At 42.7% G+C, this 18996-nt stretch overlaps 1 protein-coding gene and 1 pseudogene across 5 annotated transcripts in view; both read right to left on the bottom strand.

Moving 5' to 3' along the window:
* Positions 1-18996, bottom strand: part of ZNF81 (zinc finger protein 81) — a 115397-nt gene that overhangs the window by 42724 nt on the left and 53677 nt on the right. For all 5 annotated transcript variants that reach the window (XR_009401273.1, XM_059385086.1, XM_059385087.1 and 2 more), the window contains one exon: positions 350-476. Coding sequence is in view for 4 of the 5 variants with exons in the window: in XM_059385086.1 (XP_059241069.1) it covers positions 350-476 (127 nt within the window). In the remaining variant the exon portion in view is untranslated. The remainder of the gene's footprint in view (positions 1-349; positions 477-18996) is intronic.
* Positions 1300-2312, bottom strand: LOC132007649 (calponin-1-like; annotated as a pseudogene).

The raw sequence follows: 18996 nt of genomic DNA on the forward strand, positions 1-18996 counted from the left end.
TGCTTCTCTCTCTGACCTCTTGGTGGCCTCGGGCATGTCTCCGCTTGCAGATGCATCACTCCAGCGACCTGGCCATCTTCTTTTCCTTCACACTGTCTTTTCTCTGTGTGTGTCTGTCTCTATGTCTAGATTTCCCTTATTTTAAGCATAGCAGTCATACTGGATTAGGACCCACCGAAAAGACCCGGTTTGAGCTTGGCTACTTCTGTAAAGACCCCCAATTCCAAAAAAAGATCATATCCCAAGGTGCTTAGTCCTAACAGGTTAGGATTTCAACATAGTTTCCTTGGAGGAATACAATTTTACGCATAACACGCTCCTTGTAGTTTCTCCGAAGGGCTGTGCTTACCCACTGAGCGCAGGTGGCTGTAATTCTCCAGTGTCACATCCCGGTACAAGCGTCTCTGAGCTGGGTCCAGTTGCTGCCACTCTTCCTTGCTGAAGTCCACAGTCACGTCCTCGAATGACACAGAGACCTGTAACAACACAGTCCCGTTCAAGACGACAGGGTCAGCAGCAGGCGATAGGGAGATGATCATTAAGGAATTATTTTTTAAGGATTTGTTTTTCACCAGAATATGCTATACAGTATGACTATTAAATACCTAGTTATATGTAGTGTTGTATAGCATACAAATATCTAATCATAAATTTTTGCAATTCATTGTATTCAACATTTAGTCAGTTTGTTTAAAGATCTGATTTATTTATTCATGAGAGAGAGAGGCAGAGGTGGAGGGAGAAGGAGGCTCCCCCATGGAGGAGGGCTCGATCCCAGGACCCTGGGGTCGTGACCTGAACTGAAGGCAGAGGCTTCACTGACCGAACCACCCAGGCACCCCAGTCTTTCATTTTTAAAAATAATAATTTTGTACAGGATTTGTCCTTGATCCCATTTTGTTGTTTGTTTTAGTGGGAAGTATTTTGTTTTACTTTACAGTCATTTATTGTGCTCCAGTGAAAGAGAAAAAGAAAGTGCTTGCATTACAAACACCACAGTCAAGTCCACATAATGCCAGTCGCTGCAAACCAAACCACATGTGTCCGCCGGGTCTCTGGGCATGCAATTTGCTTCCACTGTAGGAATGGGGAGGGGGCAGGCCAAGACTGGCTCCGGGGGTTTTGCTAGGGGGAGAGAAATTTTTGTCCTGGGGGGCACCCACCTGTATGGGAGTCAGGAGACAGCTAGGGATAGCTCTGCTCAATAGTCCAGCTCAATAGTCCAGCTGGATAGTCCAGCTCAATGCTGGATCCTGCAGCACTCCAAGGAGGAGGGCCCCTTCCCCCACCACAGGCACCTCAGACTGCCCCCCTCAACGCTAACCCTGTAAGTAGGTCCAAGGGGGCTAGAGGACACCATGCAGGGTGAGGGAGTTGGTGGGGCCAGCTCGACCCTGCCAAGAGCAGCAGCCAGCCTCCCTGGAGGGAAGGCAGGGTGAGGGCCCCAGGGCCCCAGGCTGAGTTGCAGCAGCTGTGTGGGTGGTGGTCATGGGCAGGCTGGCCCAGCTCTGAGTGTTCAAGCATCAGGCAGTTTTGGGGGTCACAGACCTGGCACAGAGGCCCATACACGGTCATGCCCTGCCGCGAGGCCCCCTTGTTGCTGTCCATCTGCAGGCTGACGCTGAACATGTCACGGTGCTCCATGCTCATCCCAGGCTTGAGGATCTGTTGCTTGGTTCCAGGTGCAGTCAGCCTGGGTTGGCTGGCTCCCTTGTTGGTGGCCTGGTCTGGGGGGGGCGGTCCTTGCTCAGCTTGGGGTCATAGAGGTGGTGCCGGGTGCCATAGGCTGTCATACCCTGCTGGCTAGCAAATCTGTTGGTGACCATCTATAGCCCAATGATGTTCTCTTAGCTTCTCTGGCTCAAATTTTTGTTCCTGCTTCTCTGCATGCTTCACCCCTAAATTCACCTTATTCCTTTTTGTCTTGGCCATGGCTGGGAGGGTGGACTGCACCCGGGTGTGGTTGGTTTTCTCAAACAAGTCATTGCCTCAAAAATGTCACGGGACTTCACTCCATACTCGGTAATGGCCTTGATGCAGTTGCCAATGTTTTCCAGCTGGTGCCAATTTTGGGTCGACTCATTCATTGAACTTCTTCATGGAGCCTGGCTGGAACTTACTGATGAACTTCAAAGAATGATGCTATCTTTGAGGCTGTCTATAAAACTGTGGCTGATGTGGTGCCCTGTCAACCCCTCAATCCATTCTCAAAGCTCCTGCTCCTGCTTGTGGTCGTACTTTTGGGCCAGCTTGTTCTCGACCTCAACAGACAAGCCACAGGATGGCCCCTGGTTGAAGTGAGCAGAGGACATGCTGGCTGGTGGTGTGCAGTGGTGGCAGTGGTGCTGAGGACCGAGGCAGTAGCTAAGGCTCCATCTGCTTGTGTTCTATAACTTCTAGAAGGAAGCATGCACACTTTTTTTTTAACTTTACATAGCTCCCTCTACTATTGTTTTAATTAATTCTTCACAAATATGGCCATTTTCTCTTCATGCCTTTTTTAAAAAGGTTTTATTTATTTATTGGAGTGAGGATAAGAGAGAGAGAGAGAGAGAGAGAGAGAGAGAGAGTGAGGGGGGAGGGACAGAGGGAGAAGCAGACGCCCTGCTGAGCAGAGAGCCTATGTGGGACTTGATCTGGGGACTCCAGGATCATGACCTGAGCCGAAGGCAGTTGCTTAACCAACAGAGTCACCCAGGCGCCCTCTCTTCATGTCTTTTTATTGCTCATATCTAATTTAATTCTGTAATGGTGAGAAAATATACTCTGTATGATTTCAACTTATGGTCTATCTAGGAGAATGGTTCGTGTGTCCCTGGAAAAGAATGTGTATTCAGCTGTTGATGGCTGTAGTATTCTATAATATATAAATCAAGTTGGCTGAGTGTTGTTGAAATTTTCTACCACCATACTCATTTGTCTTCTACTTGTTCAACCAATGATTTGTCAACTTTCTGGTAAAAATTGGCATGGAAATGTTAAAGTTTATGTGGCTATGCAAAGGACCTAGAATAGCCTAGAATATGTAATGGTAAGTCTTATTATAAAACTATGATAAATTTACACAGTGTGGTACTGATGTAAGTACAGACAGATTTATGAATGGAGCAGAACAGAGAGTCCAGAAACAGGACACACATATGGACAACTGTTTTTTCATAAAGGTACCAAAGTACTTCTATGGGGAAAAGGAAAGTCTTTTCAAAAAATTGTGCTGGAACAATGGATGTAAGTTCTGTAGGAAAAAAACCTTGACCCATACCTTACACCACATACAAAAATTAACAATAACTAAGGTCCAGGACGACTGAATTAAATTTTATCAGACCAACTTTCACATAGGTAACAACTATACTCTGAGAAAAATATAAAAAAAAAAACCAATCTGGAGGTACTGAAAAGTAACAAAAATCAGGTATTTACTGGAAGAGAACTGACAATTAGAAGAAGGGATGGCAGTGTTGGGTTTACCAAGTTTACAGCCTTAAGCTTGTAAACAGACCTAGTCAATGCCATGCAGGGTAACTACAATTCCACTTGGAAAACTTCAGTCTTACTGAACTTGAAGAATCAAAGGAGAGTTCTGCAGTCATCATGACCACCAGAAAGACAAGGGAGAATTCAGACAGAAAAGAATGCCTGAGATCTGTGTGTTAACTCTTCTTAATTTCTGGTCGAGTAAATAAATTTAAAATTTGAGTTACCACACACCACAGAGGAGACCATTGCCAACTGGAGTCCAGCCAAATTAAGTGCTTACTAAACCAAATGAAACAAAAAAAAAAAATCATCAGTCTTCAGGGGAACTAAACAGAATTCAAAAGGTCTACAATATGGTTCAAAACACACAAGATACAGTTGAAAATAATCAACATAGAAACAGAAAGGTCCCAAGAGAAATAAAAGAGGTTCAAAAGGAAATGCAATCAGAGACTGACCCTGAACTGATTCAAATGCTGGAATTAGCAGTAAAGGATTTTAAATCAGGTATCTATAAGTATGCTTATGAGCATAAAGAAAAATACATTCACAGTGAAAGAATAATAGGATAGTTCAACTGAGAAGCACTATAAAAATAACCAACTAGACTACTATGAACAATTACATGCAAACAAACTGGATAACCTAGAAGAAATGAATAAATTCCTAGAAATACACAACCTATCAAGATTGAATCATGAAAAAACAGAAAATCTAAACAGACTGAATACTAACAAGGAGACTGAATCAGTAATCAAAAACCTCCTAACAAAGAAAAGTCAAGAATCAAATAGCTTCACTAAGAATTCCACCAAACATTCAAAAAAGAATACCAATCTTTCTCAAACTCTTCCAAAAAAAACAGAAGAGAAGTTAATCTAAGGAGGCCAAATTTACCCTGATACCAAAGCCACACAAGGGCACAAGACAAAAAAAATTACAGCTCAATATCCCTGAAGAATACAGATGCAAAAATCCTCAAAAAATGTTACCAAAATGAATTCAACAATACATTAAAAGAATCATATAAAATGGCCAAATGGGACTTATTCCAGTGATAAGGACGGCTCAACATCTGCAAATCAATCAATGTGACACACCACATTAATAAAGTAAGGATAAAATCATACTATCATCTCAGTAGATGCAGAAAAAGTAATTAACAAAGTTCAACATCCATTTATGATAAAAACTCTCAACAAAGCAGGTACAGAGAGAAGGTATCTCAACACAATAAATACAACATATGACAAGCCTACAACTAACATCATAATCAACAGTGGAAAGTTGAAAGCTTTTCTAAGATCAGAAACAAGACAAAGATGCCCACTCTTGCCACTTTAATTCAAGAGTACTGGAAGTCCTAGCCAAAGCAATTAGACAAGAAAAAGAAATAAAAGGCATCCAAATCAAAAAGGAAGATGGAAAACTGTCACTATTTGTAGATGACATCTTATTATACATAGAAAACACTAAAGATTCCACCAAAAAATCTATTAGAACTAAAAAATGAATCAATAAAATGGCAGGACACAAAAATCAATATACGAAAATCTGTTGTGTTTCTGTACACTAATAATGAATTACCAGAAAAAGAAATTAAGAAAATGACCCCATTTATAACTGCATCAAGAAAAATACCATGTTTAAAAAAAGAAAAAGAAAAAAAAAAAGAAAAATACCCCAGAATGAATTACCCAAGGAGGTTAAAGAACTATACACTGAAAATTTTAACACACTGATGAAAGAAACTAAATAAGAGAAGTAAATAGAAAGATATTTTGTGCTTATGGATAGGAAGAATTAATATTGTTAAAATATTACCAATTTACCAAATATATTTACCAAATATATTGCAGATTCACTGGAATCCCTGTCAAAATTCCAATGGTATTTTTCAGAGAAATAGAAGAAACCTAGAATATTTATGGAACCACAGAAGACCCTAAAACAGCCAAAGCAATCTTCAGAAAGAACAAAGCTGAAGGTATCACAACCCAGATTTCAAACTATATTATAAAGTTATAACAATCAAAACAGTATGTTATAGCATAAAAACAGATACTTTAGAGCAGAGCCCAGAAATTAACCCACCATAGATGGTCAGTTAACAACAACAACAATTAACCCACCATAGATGGTCAGTTTACAACAACAACAACAACAACAGGAACAAAAAATACAGTGGAGAAAGGACAGTCTCTTCAATAAATGGTGTTGGAAAAACTGGACAACTACATGCAAAACAATGAAACTGGACCACCTTCTGACATCATACACAAAAATAAATTCAAAATGGACTAAAGACTTAAATGTGAGACCTGCAACCATAAAGCTCCTAGAAGAAAACATACCCAGTAATCTCACTGACATCAGTCTTAGCAACATTTTTTTGTAGATATGTCGCCTCAGGCAAGGGAAACAAAAGCAAACATAAACTACTGGGACCACACCAAAATAAAAGCTTTTGCACAGCAAAGGAAACCATCAACAAAACAGAAAGGCAACCTAGTGAATGGTAGAAGATATTTGCAAATGATATATCCAATAAGAGGTTAATATCCAAACTACAAAAAGAACTTATAAAACTCAGTTCTAAGCCCCCCCCCCCCAAAATCTGATTTACCAACAGGCTGAAGACCTGAACAGAAATTTTTCCATAAAAGACATACATAAAAAGATGCTCCATTGTCAGGTTACCTTGCATTTTTGTATATTTTATAACATAAGTAATATTTTCATGAAGTAATATGTAATAGATGAATAAAATAATACATTATATATATTGGGAAAAAAAAGATGCTCAACATCAGTGATCATCAGGGAAATGCAGAGCAAAACCACAGTGCAATATTACCTTAATACCTATCAGAATGGCTAGAATCTAAAAGAAATAACAACTGTTGGAGAGGATGTGGAGAAAAAGGAACCCTTGTGTACTGTTGGTGGGAATGGAAATTAGTGCAGCCACTGGGGAAAACAGTGTGGAGGTTCCTCAAAAAATTAAAAATAAAATATCATATGATGCAGAAATGCCACTATTGGATATTTACCCAAAGAAAAGGAAATCACTAATTCAAAAAGATACATGTACCCCTATATTAACTGCAGCATTATTTATAATAGCCAAGATATGGAAGCAACCTAAGTGTCCACTGATAGGTGAATGGGTGAAGAAAATGTGGTATATGGGCACCTGGCTGGCTCAGTTGTTAAGTGTCTGCCTTCAGCTAAGGTCATGATCCCAAGGTCTTGGGATTGAGTTCCGCATTGGGGTTCTTGCTCAGCGGGGAGCCTGCTTCTCCCTCTAACTTTCCTCCTTGTGTGTGATCTCTCTCTCTTTCTCTCAAATAAATAAAAATTAAAATTAAAAAAAAGAAGATGAGGTATATAAAATGGAATATTACTAAGCCACAAGAAAGAATGAGATCTTGCCATTTGTGACAACATGGGTGGGCCTAGAAAGTATTATCCTAAGTAAAATAAGTCAGACGGAGAAAACAAATGCCATATGACTTCACTTATATGTGGAATCTATAAAACAAAACAAATGAACAAACAACTGAAAAAATAGACTCTTAAATACAGAGAGCAAACTGGTGGTTGCCAGAAGGGAGATGACAGGGGAGATGGGTGAAATAAAGGGGATTAAGAGGTACAAACTTACAGTTATAAAATAAGTAAGTCATGAGACGAAAAGTACAGCAAAGGAAATATAGTCAATGATACTGTAATAACGTACGGTGACTACACTTACTGTAGTGAGCACTGACTAATGTATAGAATTGTTGAATCAAGATGCTGTATACCCAAAACTAACATGACCTTATTTTTTATAGAAAGATTTTTATTTATTTATTTGACAGAGAGAGAGATCACAAGTAAGCAGAGAGTCAGGCAGAGGGAGAGGGGGAAGCAGGCTCCCTGCTGAGCAGAGAGCACGATGCGGGGCTCAATCCCAGGACCCTGGGATCATGACCTGAGCCAAAGGCAGAGGCTTAACCCACTGAGCCACCCAGGCACCCCCTAACACGACATTTTATGTTAGTTATATTTCAATTTTATTTTCTTTCCTTCTTTATTTTAAAGATTTTATTTATCTATTTATTTATTTGAGAAAGAGAAAGTAGAGGAAGAAAGGGAGAATGAGTGGGGGTGAGGGGTAGAGGAAGAGGCACAAGCAGACTCCCTGCTGAGCAGGGAGCTTGATGTGGAGCTTGATCCCAGGACCCTGGGATCATGACCTAAGCCAAAGGCAGACGCTTTAACCCACTGAGCCACTGAGGTGCCCGGCAGTTGTATTTCAATTTTTAAAAAAGGAAAAAAAAACCCTGAAACTCAAAGTGCTCTAGAAGAAAACATAAGAGAGTATCTTTGCAACACTGGGTCCAACAAGGATTTCTTGACATAGTACAAAAAAATCAAGATAAAAGAAAATTTTGATAAATGAGACCTTATCAAAATTAAAACTTCTGTGCATAAAAAGATGCCATTAAGAAAATGAAAAATCAAGACACAACCTGGGAAAAAATATCTGCAATACATATACAAAACACCTGTACTGAGGATGTAGAAAAAATGCCTACAAAGTGATAACTAAGAGACACATTATGCAACTTTTTAAAAATGGGCAAATTCCTTGAACAGACATCAAAAAAGATCTCCAAACGGCCAATAAAACACATGAAAAGACGTTCAACAGCTTTATCCATGAAAACCAAACACTAGAAACATTCAAAATGTTCATCAGCAGGTGACTGCGTATAGAGATTGTGCTATATTCATACATTGGAATACCCAGCCATAGCAAGGAAAGGAAAGATCTGGACAGACACAACCTGAATTACTCTCCAAAATATTTTGTTCATTTAGAAACAGAAGCCAAACACAGACCAAATGATTCTATTTATATGAGAATCAAGAACAAGCCTGGGACGCCTGGGTGACTCAGTCGGTTAAGCAACTGCCTTCAGCTCAAGTCATGATCACAGGGTCCTGGGATCGAGCCCTGAATCAGGCTCCCTGCTCAGTAGAGAGCCTGCTTCTCCCTCTCTCTCTCTGCCTGCCTGTCTGCCTACTTGTGATCTCTCTCTGTCAAATAAATAAATAAAATCTTTAAAAAAAAAAAAAAAGAAAGAACAAACAGAGCTAATATATAGGGATTAAAAATCTTAAAAACTGGTTGCCTCAGGGGTGGGATACTGACTGGTCAGGAGGGTGACGGACCTGCTCTGTACTTTGGTTTGAGTGGTGGTTACTTGGATATATTTGTCAAAACTCATCAAACTATACATAATTCAATGTCTTTCAAATATAGCTCAGTTTCAAAAGACACAGAAAACAAAAGCATATGTTAGAAATATACTTAAGGTACACTGTGGGCCCCAAAGGGAAAGTAGTTCTACTGGGTGTGTAGGGTTAAGGTCTTTAGAGCTGGTAGTTTAAACAGGATCTTGGAGGGGAAAAGTAAGTATAATGGAGATAAACAGGGGAAAATACTTTCTAGAAAAGATAAAGAGAAAGGTATGGAGAAAGGAAAATACATGGTAATTAAGGAAAGAATGAACAGCTCTGTAAAAAGGAGAGAAGACAATCAAATATGTTAGGCAGGTGATTATAAGAAAAAAAAATCCAAGGAAGTATGCTAGAGTCTGATCATGAAAATAGTGTAAAAGCCTTTCCATGAAACAGTCGTACCTTGTTTTATCGGGGTTCACTTTATTGCATTTTGCTGATACTGCGTTTTTCACAAATGGAAGGTTTGTTGCAACCCTGCCTTGAGCAAATCTATCAGGGCCATTTTTCCAATAGCATTTGCTCATTTTGTGTCTCTGTGTCACATTTCGGTCATTCTTGCAGAATTTCTAACTTTTTCATTATTATTTTATTCATTCTGGTGATCCGAGATCAGTGAGCTCAGGATGTCACTACTGTAACCATTTTGGAGTGTCATGAACTGCATGCATATAAGACTGGTAAATGTCGTGTGTGTTCTGACTGTTCCACCCACCAGCTGTTCCCCCATCTCTCTCCCTTTCCTTGGGCCTCCCTGTTCCCTGAGACATATCAATACTGAAATCAGATCCATTAATAATCCTACAGTGGCCTCCAAGTGTTTAAGTGAAAGAAAAAGTCACAGGTCTCTCACTCTAGACTGAAAGCCAGAAATGATTAACCTTAGTGACGAAGGCCTATCAAAAATGGAGATAAACCAAAAAGCTAGGCCTCTTGCCCCAGTTAGCCAAGTTAGGAACGCCAAGAAAAGTTCTTGAAGGAAACTGGAAGTGCTCCTTCGGGGAACACAGGAATGATAGGCAAGTAAAACAACCTTCTTGCTGATCTGGACAAAGTTGTAGAGGTCTGGGAAAGAAGACCAAATCGGTAGACACGTTCCCTTAAGCCAAAGCCTCATCCAGAGCAAGGCCCTAATTCTCTCCAATTCTGTGAAAACTGACAGAGGTGAGGAAGCTACCGAAGAAAAGTTGGAAGTGAGCAGAGGTTGGTTTATGAAGTGTAAGAAAAGAAGCTGTCTCCTTAACATAAAAGTGCCCGGGGAATCAGCCAAGTCTTGATGGAGAAACTGCAGTAAGGTATCCCGAAGATTTAGCTAAGATCCTTCATGAAGATGGCTACATTAGAAAACATATTTTAACGTCGATGAAACAGCATTCTGTTGAAAGAAGATGCCAGCTGGGACGTTCAGAGCAAGAGGGAAGTCCATGCCTGGCTTCAAAGCTTGAGACTAGATTCACTCTCTTGTTAGGGGCTAATGCGGCTGGTAACTTTGGGTGGAAGCTGGTGCTCGTTTACCATTCTGAAAATCCTAGGATTCTTAAGAATGATACCAAATTGGGGCACCTGGGTGGCTCAGCTGGTTAAGCATCTGCCTTGGGCTCAGGTCAGCCCCGAGTTGGGCTCCCTGCTCAGCAGGAAGCCTGCTTCTCCCTCTGCCTTTCCCCATGCCTGTGTTCTCTCTCTCTCTCTGTCAAATAAATAAATAAAATCTTTAAAAATACAAGAATGATGCTGAATCAACTCTGCCAGTGCTCTGTAAATGGAACAACAAAGCCCAGATGACAGCATCTCTGTTTACAACATGGTTCACTGAATATCCTAAGACTACTGTTGAGACCCGCTGCTCAGAAACAAAGATTCCTTTCAAAATACTCACTGACAATGCACCTGGTCACCCAAGAGCTCTGCTGGAGATGGACAAGGAGAATAATGCTGTTCTCATGCCCGCTAACACAACATGCATTCTGCAGCCCATGGGTCAAGGAGTAATTTTAACTTTCAAGCCCGACTATTTAAGAAACCCACTTTGTAAAACTGTCATTGCCATAGATGGTGATTCCTCTGATGGATCTGGGTAAAGAACATTGAAAACCTTCTGGAAAGGATTCACTGTTCTAGATGCCACTAAGAACATTCAGGATTCATGGGAAGAGGTCAAAATATCAACATGAACAGGAGTTTAGAAGACACTGATTCCAACCTACCCTCATGGATGCATTGGAGGGGTTCAAGACTTCAGTGGAGGAAGTAACTGCAGATGTGGTGGAAACAGCAAGAGAACCAGAACGAGAAGTAGAGCCTGAAGATGTTAGAGAATTGCAGTCTCATGATGAAACTTTAATGGATGAGGAGATGCTTCTTATGCATAAGCAAAGAAAATGGCTTTCCCTCTCTCTCTCTCTCTCTTTTTTTTTTTAAAAGTAAGCTCTAGGGACGCCTGGGTGGCTCAGTTGGTTGGACGACTGCCTTCGGCTCGGGTCATGATCCCGGAGTCCCAGGATCGAGTCCCGCATCGGGCTCCCAGCTCCATGGGGAGTCTGCTTCTCCCTCTGACCTTCTCCTAGCTCATGCTCTCTCTCACTGTCTCTCTCTCAAATAAATAAATAAAATCTTTAAAAAAAAAAAAAGTAAGCTCTACACCCAACGTTGGGCTAGAACTCATGACCTCAAGATCAAGAGTCACATATTTCACTGACTGAGCCAGCCAGGTGCCCCAGCAAGTGGCTTCTTGAGATAGAATCTATTCCTGATGAAGATGCTGTGAAGATCATTGAAATGACCACAAAGGTTCAGAATAGGACATAAATTTGGTGGCTAGAGCAGTGGCAAGGTTTGAGAGGATGGACACCAGTTTTTTTGTTTTGTTTTTCAAAGATTTTATTTATTTGACAGACAGAGATTACAAATAGGCAGAGAGGCAGGCAGAGACAGAGGAGGAAGCAGGCTCCCTGCTGAGCAGAGAGCCGATGCAGGGCTCGATCCAAGGACCCTGGGATCGGGACCTGAGCTGAAGGCAGAGGCTTAACCCACTGAACCATCCAGGCGCCCTGTGTCTTTTCTTTTTTTTAAAGATTTCACTGATTTATTTGAGAGAGAGAGAGTGAGCTGGGGGGAGGGGCAGAGGAAGAAGCAGGCTCCCTGCTAAGCAAGAAACCCGATGTGGGACTTGATCCCAGAACCCTGGGATCATGGTCTGAGCTGAAGGCAGACGTTTAACCGACTGAGCCACCCAGGCAGCCCCCCAATCCTCCAAACTGTCTTTTCAAGCATGCTTGAAAACAGCCTTAAAGATAGAGAAGTAAGGCGGGCGCCTGGGTGGCTCAGTGGGTTAAGCCGCTGCCTTCGGCTCAGGTCACGATCTCAGGGTCCTGGGATCGAGCCCCACATCGGGCTCTCTGCTCAGCAGGGAGCCTGCTTCCTCCTCTGTCTCTGCCTGCCTCTCTGCCTACTTGTGATCTCTCTCTGTCAAATAAATAAATAAAATCTTAAAAAAAAAAGATAGAGCAGTAAGGCAGCAAATAGCCTTAAAAGATAGAGTTCCCCAACTCCAGAGCAAGGGAGGGGTTATATAAATTATACTCAAGGTAATTTGGGGCACCTGGGTGGCTCAACAGGAAGGCTCAGTCTCTCCCTCTGCCACCCCCACTTGGGCTCTCTCTCCCTCTCTCTGTCAAATAACTCAATAAACTCAAAAACTCTTTTTTTTTAAAAAAAAGAGAATTTCTCCCTCCAGGCAAAGATCAGGCAGGCTTACTGCTCATGATGAAAGATCTGGGGTCCACAGGCTTGGGGGTTCCTCCCCTACAATGGAACCCACAGCATGTGCAAGTATCATCCAGCCGTCTTTGTGGCACCCTGTGAGAACTGGGGCCTAGAGAAGGGGCAGTGGCCCTTAGAGAAGGGCACACCAGCGCCCACGACTGACCCTAGTATACAAGTCCTTTGTCTCTGACTCAGCAGGCTCATGTCTCCTGCCAGCCGCCATGAAACTGTGGCAGGCTGTTAGCTTACAAATGGGATAAAATTTCAGGCCCTTCATAGTTCTTGGAAGTTTGTGTGATTAGGAATGGTCGCACGCAGAGATGTGGCTTTTTGGAAAAGGAAGAATGAGGGCCTCACAGGCCTCTCTGGTAGGCAGAATGGATGACCCTACCACCACCACCACAAAGATGTTCCCATCCTAATCCCTGGGACCTGGGACCTTTGAGGAAGTCCATGGGAACCAGCAATGAATATGTTGACCTTATGAAGGCTCCCCCGTCACATTAAACTTATATTAAGTAAATATGTATGCGCTTCTCTTATTAATCTGTCTTTGTTAGTTTTCATTTTCAGAACCAGCTGGGGAACCTAAGAAGGTCAAGGAAAACTTTCTCCTCCCTTATGCTACCATGAAAATGGGCCGTGAGTGCCTCCCAATTAAAGTGAATATCCTAAAAAGGAAAAGGTGCCACTGACCTCAGAAAGCCTGAGTTAGCCAATGGGCTCAGCTAGAAAGCAATGTGGCTGTGGGATTGAGACAGCCCCGAAGCTGAAACATGAGAACCCAGCCACCTGACACAGAGCTCTGTGCATCCTGGAAACATGAGATGTTCATTGGGTAGGCCAGAGTAGCCGCTAGATGATTCAAATCCAAAAGTAAATGTAAAGACTTCCTGGCTGGCATGGATCTGCCCCTCCCACCCCATGCCTCATCCCTTCCTCTCTTTCTACCCTGAGATCAGTTGCTTTGAAGAAATGATTAGGGGTGGGACAGAGGCTCCCTGTTCCCAAGAGGGACCAAGGGCCATACACACCCTCCTGAGTACTCTGGAGAACTTCAGGGATGGGAGCGCTCAGAGTTTTAAGGCTTTGTTGGAGACAGGTACTGGGACCATCCTATCTGATCCTGAGGGGCCAAGGGAACACCCAAATTAACCGATGGGGTTTTGGCATGGATTGGCGAGGAAAGGAAAGGAAAGTGACGAGAGTGACGGGGGACTTTGGGCCAATTCAATGCAGTTATTGTGGCTTCCATGCCCAATGTTTCATGGGCTTGTTCTGTGAATGTTCATAAAGTCCAAACGGGGTCCTCCCATTCAGGGACTGCCCTAGGTAAAGATATGGTGGTAAGGCATGCAAACTGCTTCCCAATTTGCTCCCCAAATCCTCTCCTAGCTGGGCCAAGAGAAACAGCAGAGAATTGCTGGAGGACAAAGGGGAGTCACTGTCTTACGTTTTTCTGTCCCACTGGCATTGGAAGATGCTCTTCCATGGGTCTCTTGTGCTCTGCTGGGTAGGACAAGAAAGCAAGGCTCTAAACGCTTGTTTCCCTGGCATTTCTCAGGTTCATGTATGAGGCAAGCAACTTTGAGGCTGGCTTCCAGGCTTCTAGTAAGCAGACTGCCCAGGTTCTGTCATGCAACACACTGCCTTCACAGGCAGCTGTCAAGAACAACCTGAGCTGCCCCTGGGAGAACTGTGGCTTGGGTAAGGTTAAAAATGAGGGAAAATGCCCCACATCACTTGCAATCAGGAAAATATGAATCAAAACCACAACGAGATACCACCTTACACCAGTTAGAATCGTTAAAATTAACAACACAAGAAACAACAGATTTTGGTGAGGATGCAGAGGAAGGGGAACCCTCTTCCATTGTTGGTGTGAATGCAAGCTCGTGCAGCCACTTTGAAAAACAGCATGGAGGTTCCTCAAGATGTTAAAAATAGAGCTTAACCTACAACCCAGCAATCGCACTACTGGGTATTTACCCCTAAATACAGACGTAGTGAGAATAAGGGGCACGTGCACCCCAATGTTAATAGCATCAATGTCCACAATAGCCAAACTATGGAAAGAGCCTAGATGTTCATCAATAGATGAATGAATAAAGAAAATGTGGTGTGTACACATACACACACACACACACACACACACACACACACAGGAATACTATACAGCCATCAAAAATGAAATCTTGACATTTGCAACAACGTGGAGGCTATTACTAAGCGAAATAAGTCAGTCAGAGAAAGGCAATCATCATATGCTCTCACTGAAATGAGGAATTTGAGAAATAAAACAGTGGGTCATAGGGGAAGGGAGGGAAAAACAAAACAAGATGAAACCAGAGAGGGAGACATATAATAAGAGACTCTTAATCTCAGGAAACAAACTGAGGGTTACTGGAGTGGAGAGGAGAGGGAGGGATGGGGTCGCTGGGTGATGGACACTGGGGAGGGTATGTGCTATGGTGAGTGCTGTGAATTGTTAAGACTGATGAATCACAGGGGCACCTGGGTAGCTCAGTGGGTTAAAGCCTCTGCCTTCAGTTCAGGTCATGATCCCAGGATCCTGGGATCGAGCCCCACATTGGGCTCTCTGCTCAGCAGAGAGCCTGCTTCCTCCTCTCTCTCTGCCTATCTCTTTGCCTACTTGTGACCTCTGTCTGTCGAATAAATAAGTAAAATCTTTAAAAAAAAAAAAGACTGATGAATCACAGACCTGTACCCCTGAAACAAATAATGCACATATGTTAATAAAAAATAAAAAATAGGGACGCCTGGGTGGCTCAGTTGGTTAAGCAGCTGCCTTCGGCTCAGGTCATGATCCCAGCGTCCTGGGATTGAGTCCCACATCGGGCTCCTTGCTCGGCGGGGAGCCTGCTTCTCCCTCTGCCTCTGCCTGCCATTCTGTCTGCCTGTGCTTGCTCTCTCCCCCTCTCTCTCTCTGATAAATAAATAAAATCTTAAAAAAAAATAAAGTATACAAAAAAATAAAATAAATAAAATCAGAGAATAACAACAACAATAAATGTGGCTCATATACACAATGGAATGTTACTCAGCCCTCAGAAATGAGGAATACCTACTAGTCACATCCACATGCATGTAACTGGAGGGGATTATGCTGAGCGAAAGAAGTCCAGCAGAGAAAGACAATTATCATATGGTTTCACTTATATGTGGAACATAAGGAATAGCGAAAAGGACCACAGGGGAAGGGAGAGAAAATTGGACGGGAAGGAATCAGAGAGGGAGACAAACAATGAGACACTCCTGACTCCGGGGAAACAAACTGAGGGTTACAGAAAGAGAAGCAGGTGGGGGGATGGGGTAATCAGGTGACGAGCATTAAGGAGGTCATGTGATGTGATGGGCACTGGGTGTTATATGCAACTGATGAATCATCAAACACTACATCTGAAACTAATGATGTAGTCTATGTTGGTTAACTGAATTTAAATTAAAAAATAAAAAATAAAAACAAGAAATTTCCCTGTAGCCAAAATGGAGACCCTTCCCCTTTCCCTTAGAGCATTTCCTTAAGAAAACAGATACTTGTAAATCCTTCCTCTGCCCCTTGGATATATATGTAAATCTTTAGAAAGGTTAAATAAGACTTTTGTTAGTATTACAAGCCAAGAATGTTTTTCTTAAGGGCCTGGAAGCCATCTGAAATGGAAACATCAAGATAGGTTCCCAACCGCCCCCCACCCAAGTTGTACTATCATTAGCTTATCACTGAGCCAGGGAAATCTGATTTTGCCTTTTACTTTTATTTTTTTATTTTTGAAAGAGATAGAATGAGAGAGAGCATGAGAGAGGGGAGGGTCAGAGGGAGAAGCAGACTCCCCACTGAGCAGGGATCGAACCCGGGACTCCAGGATCATGACCTGAGCTGAAGGTAGTCACTTAACCAACTGAGCCAGCCAGGCGCCTTGATTTTGCCTTTAAGATGAGTGCAGTTAACTAGCACAAATGGCCCCTCCAATTACCAGGTGAATTTAGGATGAACTATGCAAGAATGTATAGTAAATGGTGCTGTCAGGTCCTCGCTCCATGACTAGTTACCATTTATTTCAAAAACATGCAGATAATGGACTATATCTGCTCAGCACAAAAGAGGGTGAGAGTTCTGTCTATCTTTGCAATCTCTTTAGTGGATTACCCATAATGCAAATCACAGTCTGGTTTAATACTCAGAAACCAAATTCTTTTCCTTCTTTTTTTTTTTTTTTTAACATTTGTAGAAATAATTTCTTAGATTGCCAGGAGGTTTTATTTTTAATTTTCCCCAACAATCTGCTGATAAGGATGGGATAGCCTCAAAGTTCCTAAACCAAAGGATGCCTGGGTGGCTGAGTCACTTAAGCATATGACTCTTGGTTTCAGCTCAGGTCATAATCTCGGGGGTCTTCAGATCAAGCCCCGTGTCAGGTTCCGTGCTCAGCACGGAGTTTGCTTGAGATTTTTCCCCCTCCCTCCCCTTCTCCCTCTGTTTCTACCTGTACCACCCCAGCCTCCCCTCCCTCTCTCTCTAAAAAAAAGAAAAAAACTCCTGCACTTAACAGAGCTGAAGGTGAATTATAAAATATCTCCCTTCTAGCTCTGTGTAATTTTCAAATACCAGCTGGACAAGTCATGCTCTCCAATTTCAGATTTTATCCTTGAGTAAACATGTATAATACAGGACCTAAAATCCATCAGTATCACCACTAGTTTGGATGGTGGAAAAATATGGTTAGCAGGGAATGTTGCCTGCAGGTCTTTCTCTTAAAGAGCTAACATATCTCCATATAACATTTGGAATGGAATCTATTTGGAATGAGAATCCAGTATTACAGTGGCCCCGAGGACAAGGCCTTTGGTTTGAGTGAATTGACTTATCGGTGGTGGTTTTTAGAAGAACCTTGTCTTCAGCCATTGAATTACTTGTGTTCCTGGGATGAATCTCACTCCAGGGGAAAAGGTAAAAATTATTTGAAAAGAATGAGCAAAACTGAAGAAGAAATGAAAGAATTCAAGCCACGTTTTCTTTACCAAACTCTCCTCCTTTCTCTGCCTTCCCCACTCCCTTCCTCCTCTTCCCCTAGATATCTTTATCTTTATCCCTTCCTGTCTCAAACTAAGTCCTTTTAAGAGGGAAGCTATGATCTTTGAGACGGGCAGTTCTGTTAGTTAGCAGATTGCCCTACAAAGGACAAGGGCACAACTTTTCGAGCCAGTAATGAATTAAGTGCTCTGTAGTGATGAGGTCTGTGCGCCTCACGCCCTAGCTGGGATTCGATTTCACGCTTCAGCTAGCCTCCACCTCAAGAGTCCTTCTTATCCACATACCCTGTGGCTAGGAAAACAGAGATGGTAAAACAACACCGTCTGGGAATAATTGGGAACTTCGAGATAAAAGACTGTGTCCTCCTAAGATGGCAACAGGATAGAGAGTAGCAAGGGCAGTCGCTTGCAAAAGACAAACCAAGAAGGTGCTAGGCTGAAAAATACCAACACAGGGATACCAAATCCCCTATACGTGATGCCAGATTGTCACCTAAGTCTACGTTTTTCCTGATTGCCTGAGAAGACAGATAGCCCTTCCTAACCACATCACGTCGATGTCATGAAGAAGCTCCCTGGGCTCCCCAGAAGGGACTTGGAAGGGGAAGAATGCCCTTTTACTCTGCCAACGTTACTCATCAAAGGCCTTCTTTTCCTGTGCCCAGGGAAGACCCACCGAAAGTTCACACAAGTGCCTGCCAGGGTTTTTGCAGCTTACAGCCCCGCAAGTGGGGATGTTCACTGGCTGCTACAGAGAATTCTGCAGCCAGCGGGCTTTTGACTGTTTGGCGAAACAAGCCCGTCAGGACTTGAAGATGACCCATTGCATCAGGGGGTATCATGGCCAAAAGACTCCAACTATCTATTGCACCCCCCCAACAATCCCAGAAAAACAAAGGGCTTGGGGCGCCTGGGTGGCTCAGTTGGTTAAGCGTCTGCCTTCGGCTCAGGTCATGATCTCAGGGTTCTGGGATTGAGCCCCATATTGGGTTCCCTGCTCAGCAGAGAGTCTGCTTCTCCCTCTGCCCCTCCCCCCCCTGCTCGTGCTTTCTGTCTCTCTTAAATAAATAAAATCTAAAACAAAAACAAAAAAACCTAAGGGCTTTGGGGACCCACTGAAAGGGGCTGCAAAGGCCACAACTGAATCCTTCCTAGCTACAAGTGAGTTGAGAGAAATGACAGCGGTGTACCCAGAACAGGAGTGAGTTTCCTGTTGACGTCCATCCGCAGTTTGTTGAAGTTTTCTCACAAGATACTGTGAGGGATCCAGGGGCAGACCAAAGTCACCTGCTGGTACTACCCACTTCAGTCCCTGCCTAGGATGGACTACTGCTCAAGTCCTAGCAGTAGCTGCTGAGTCTGGAGATGGTCTAGAGAAAGACAATGAAGAAGAGAAACAACTAAAAA

This window comes from Mustela nigripes, chromosome X (genome assembly GCF_022355385.1).
Source record: "Mustela nigripes isolate SB6536 chromosome X, MUSNIG.SB6536, whole genome shotgun sequence".
NCBI lineage: Eukaryota > Metazoa > Chordata > Mammalia > Carnivora > Mustelidae > Mustela > Mustela nigripes.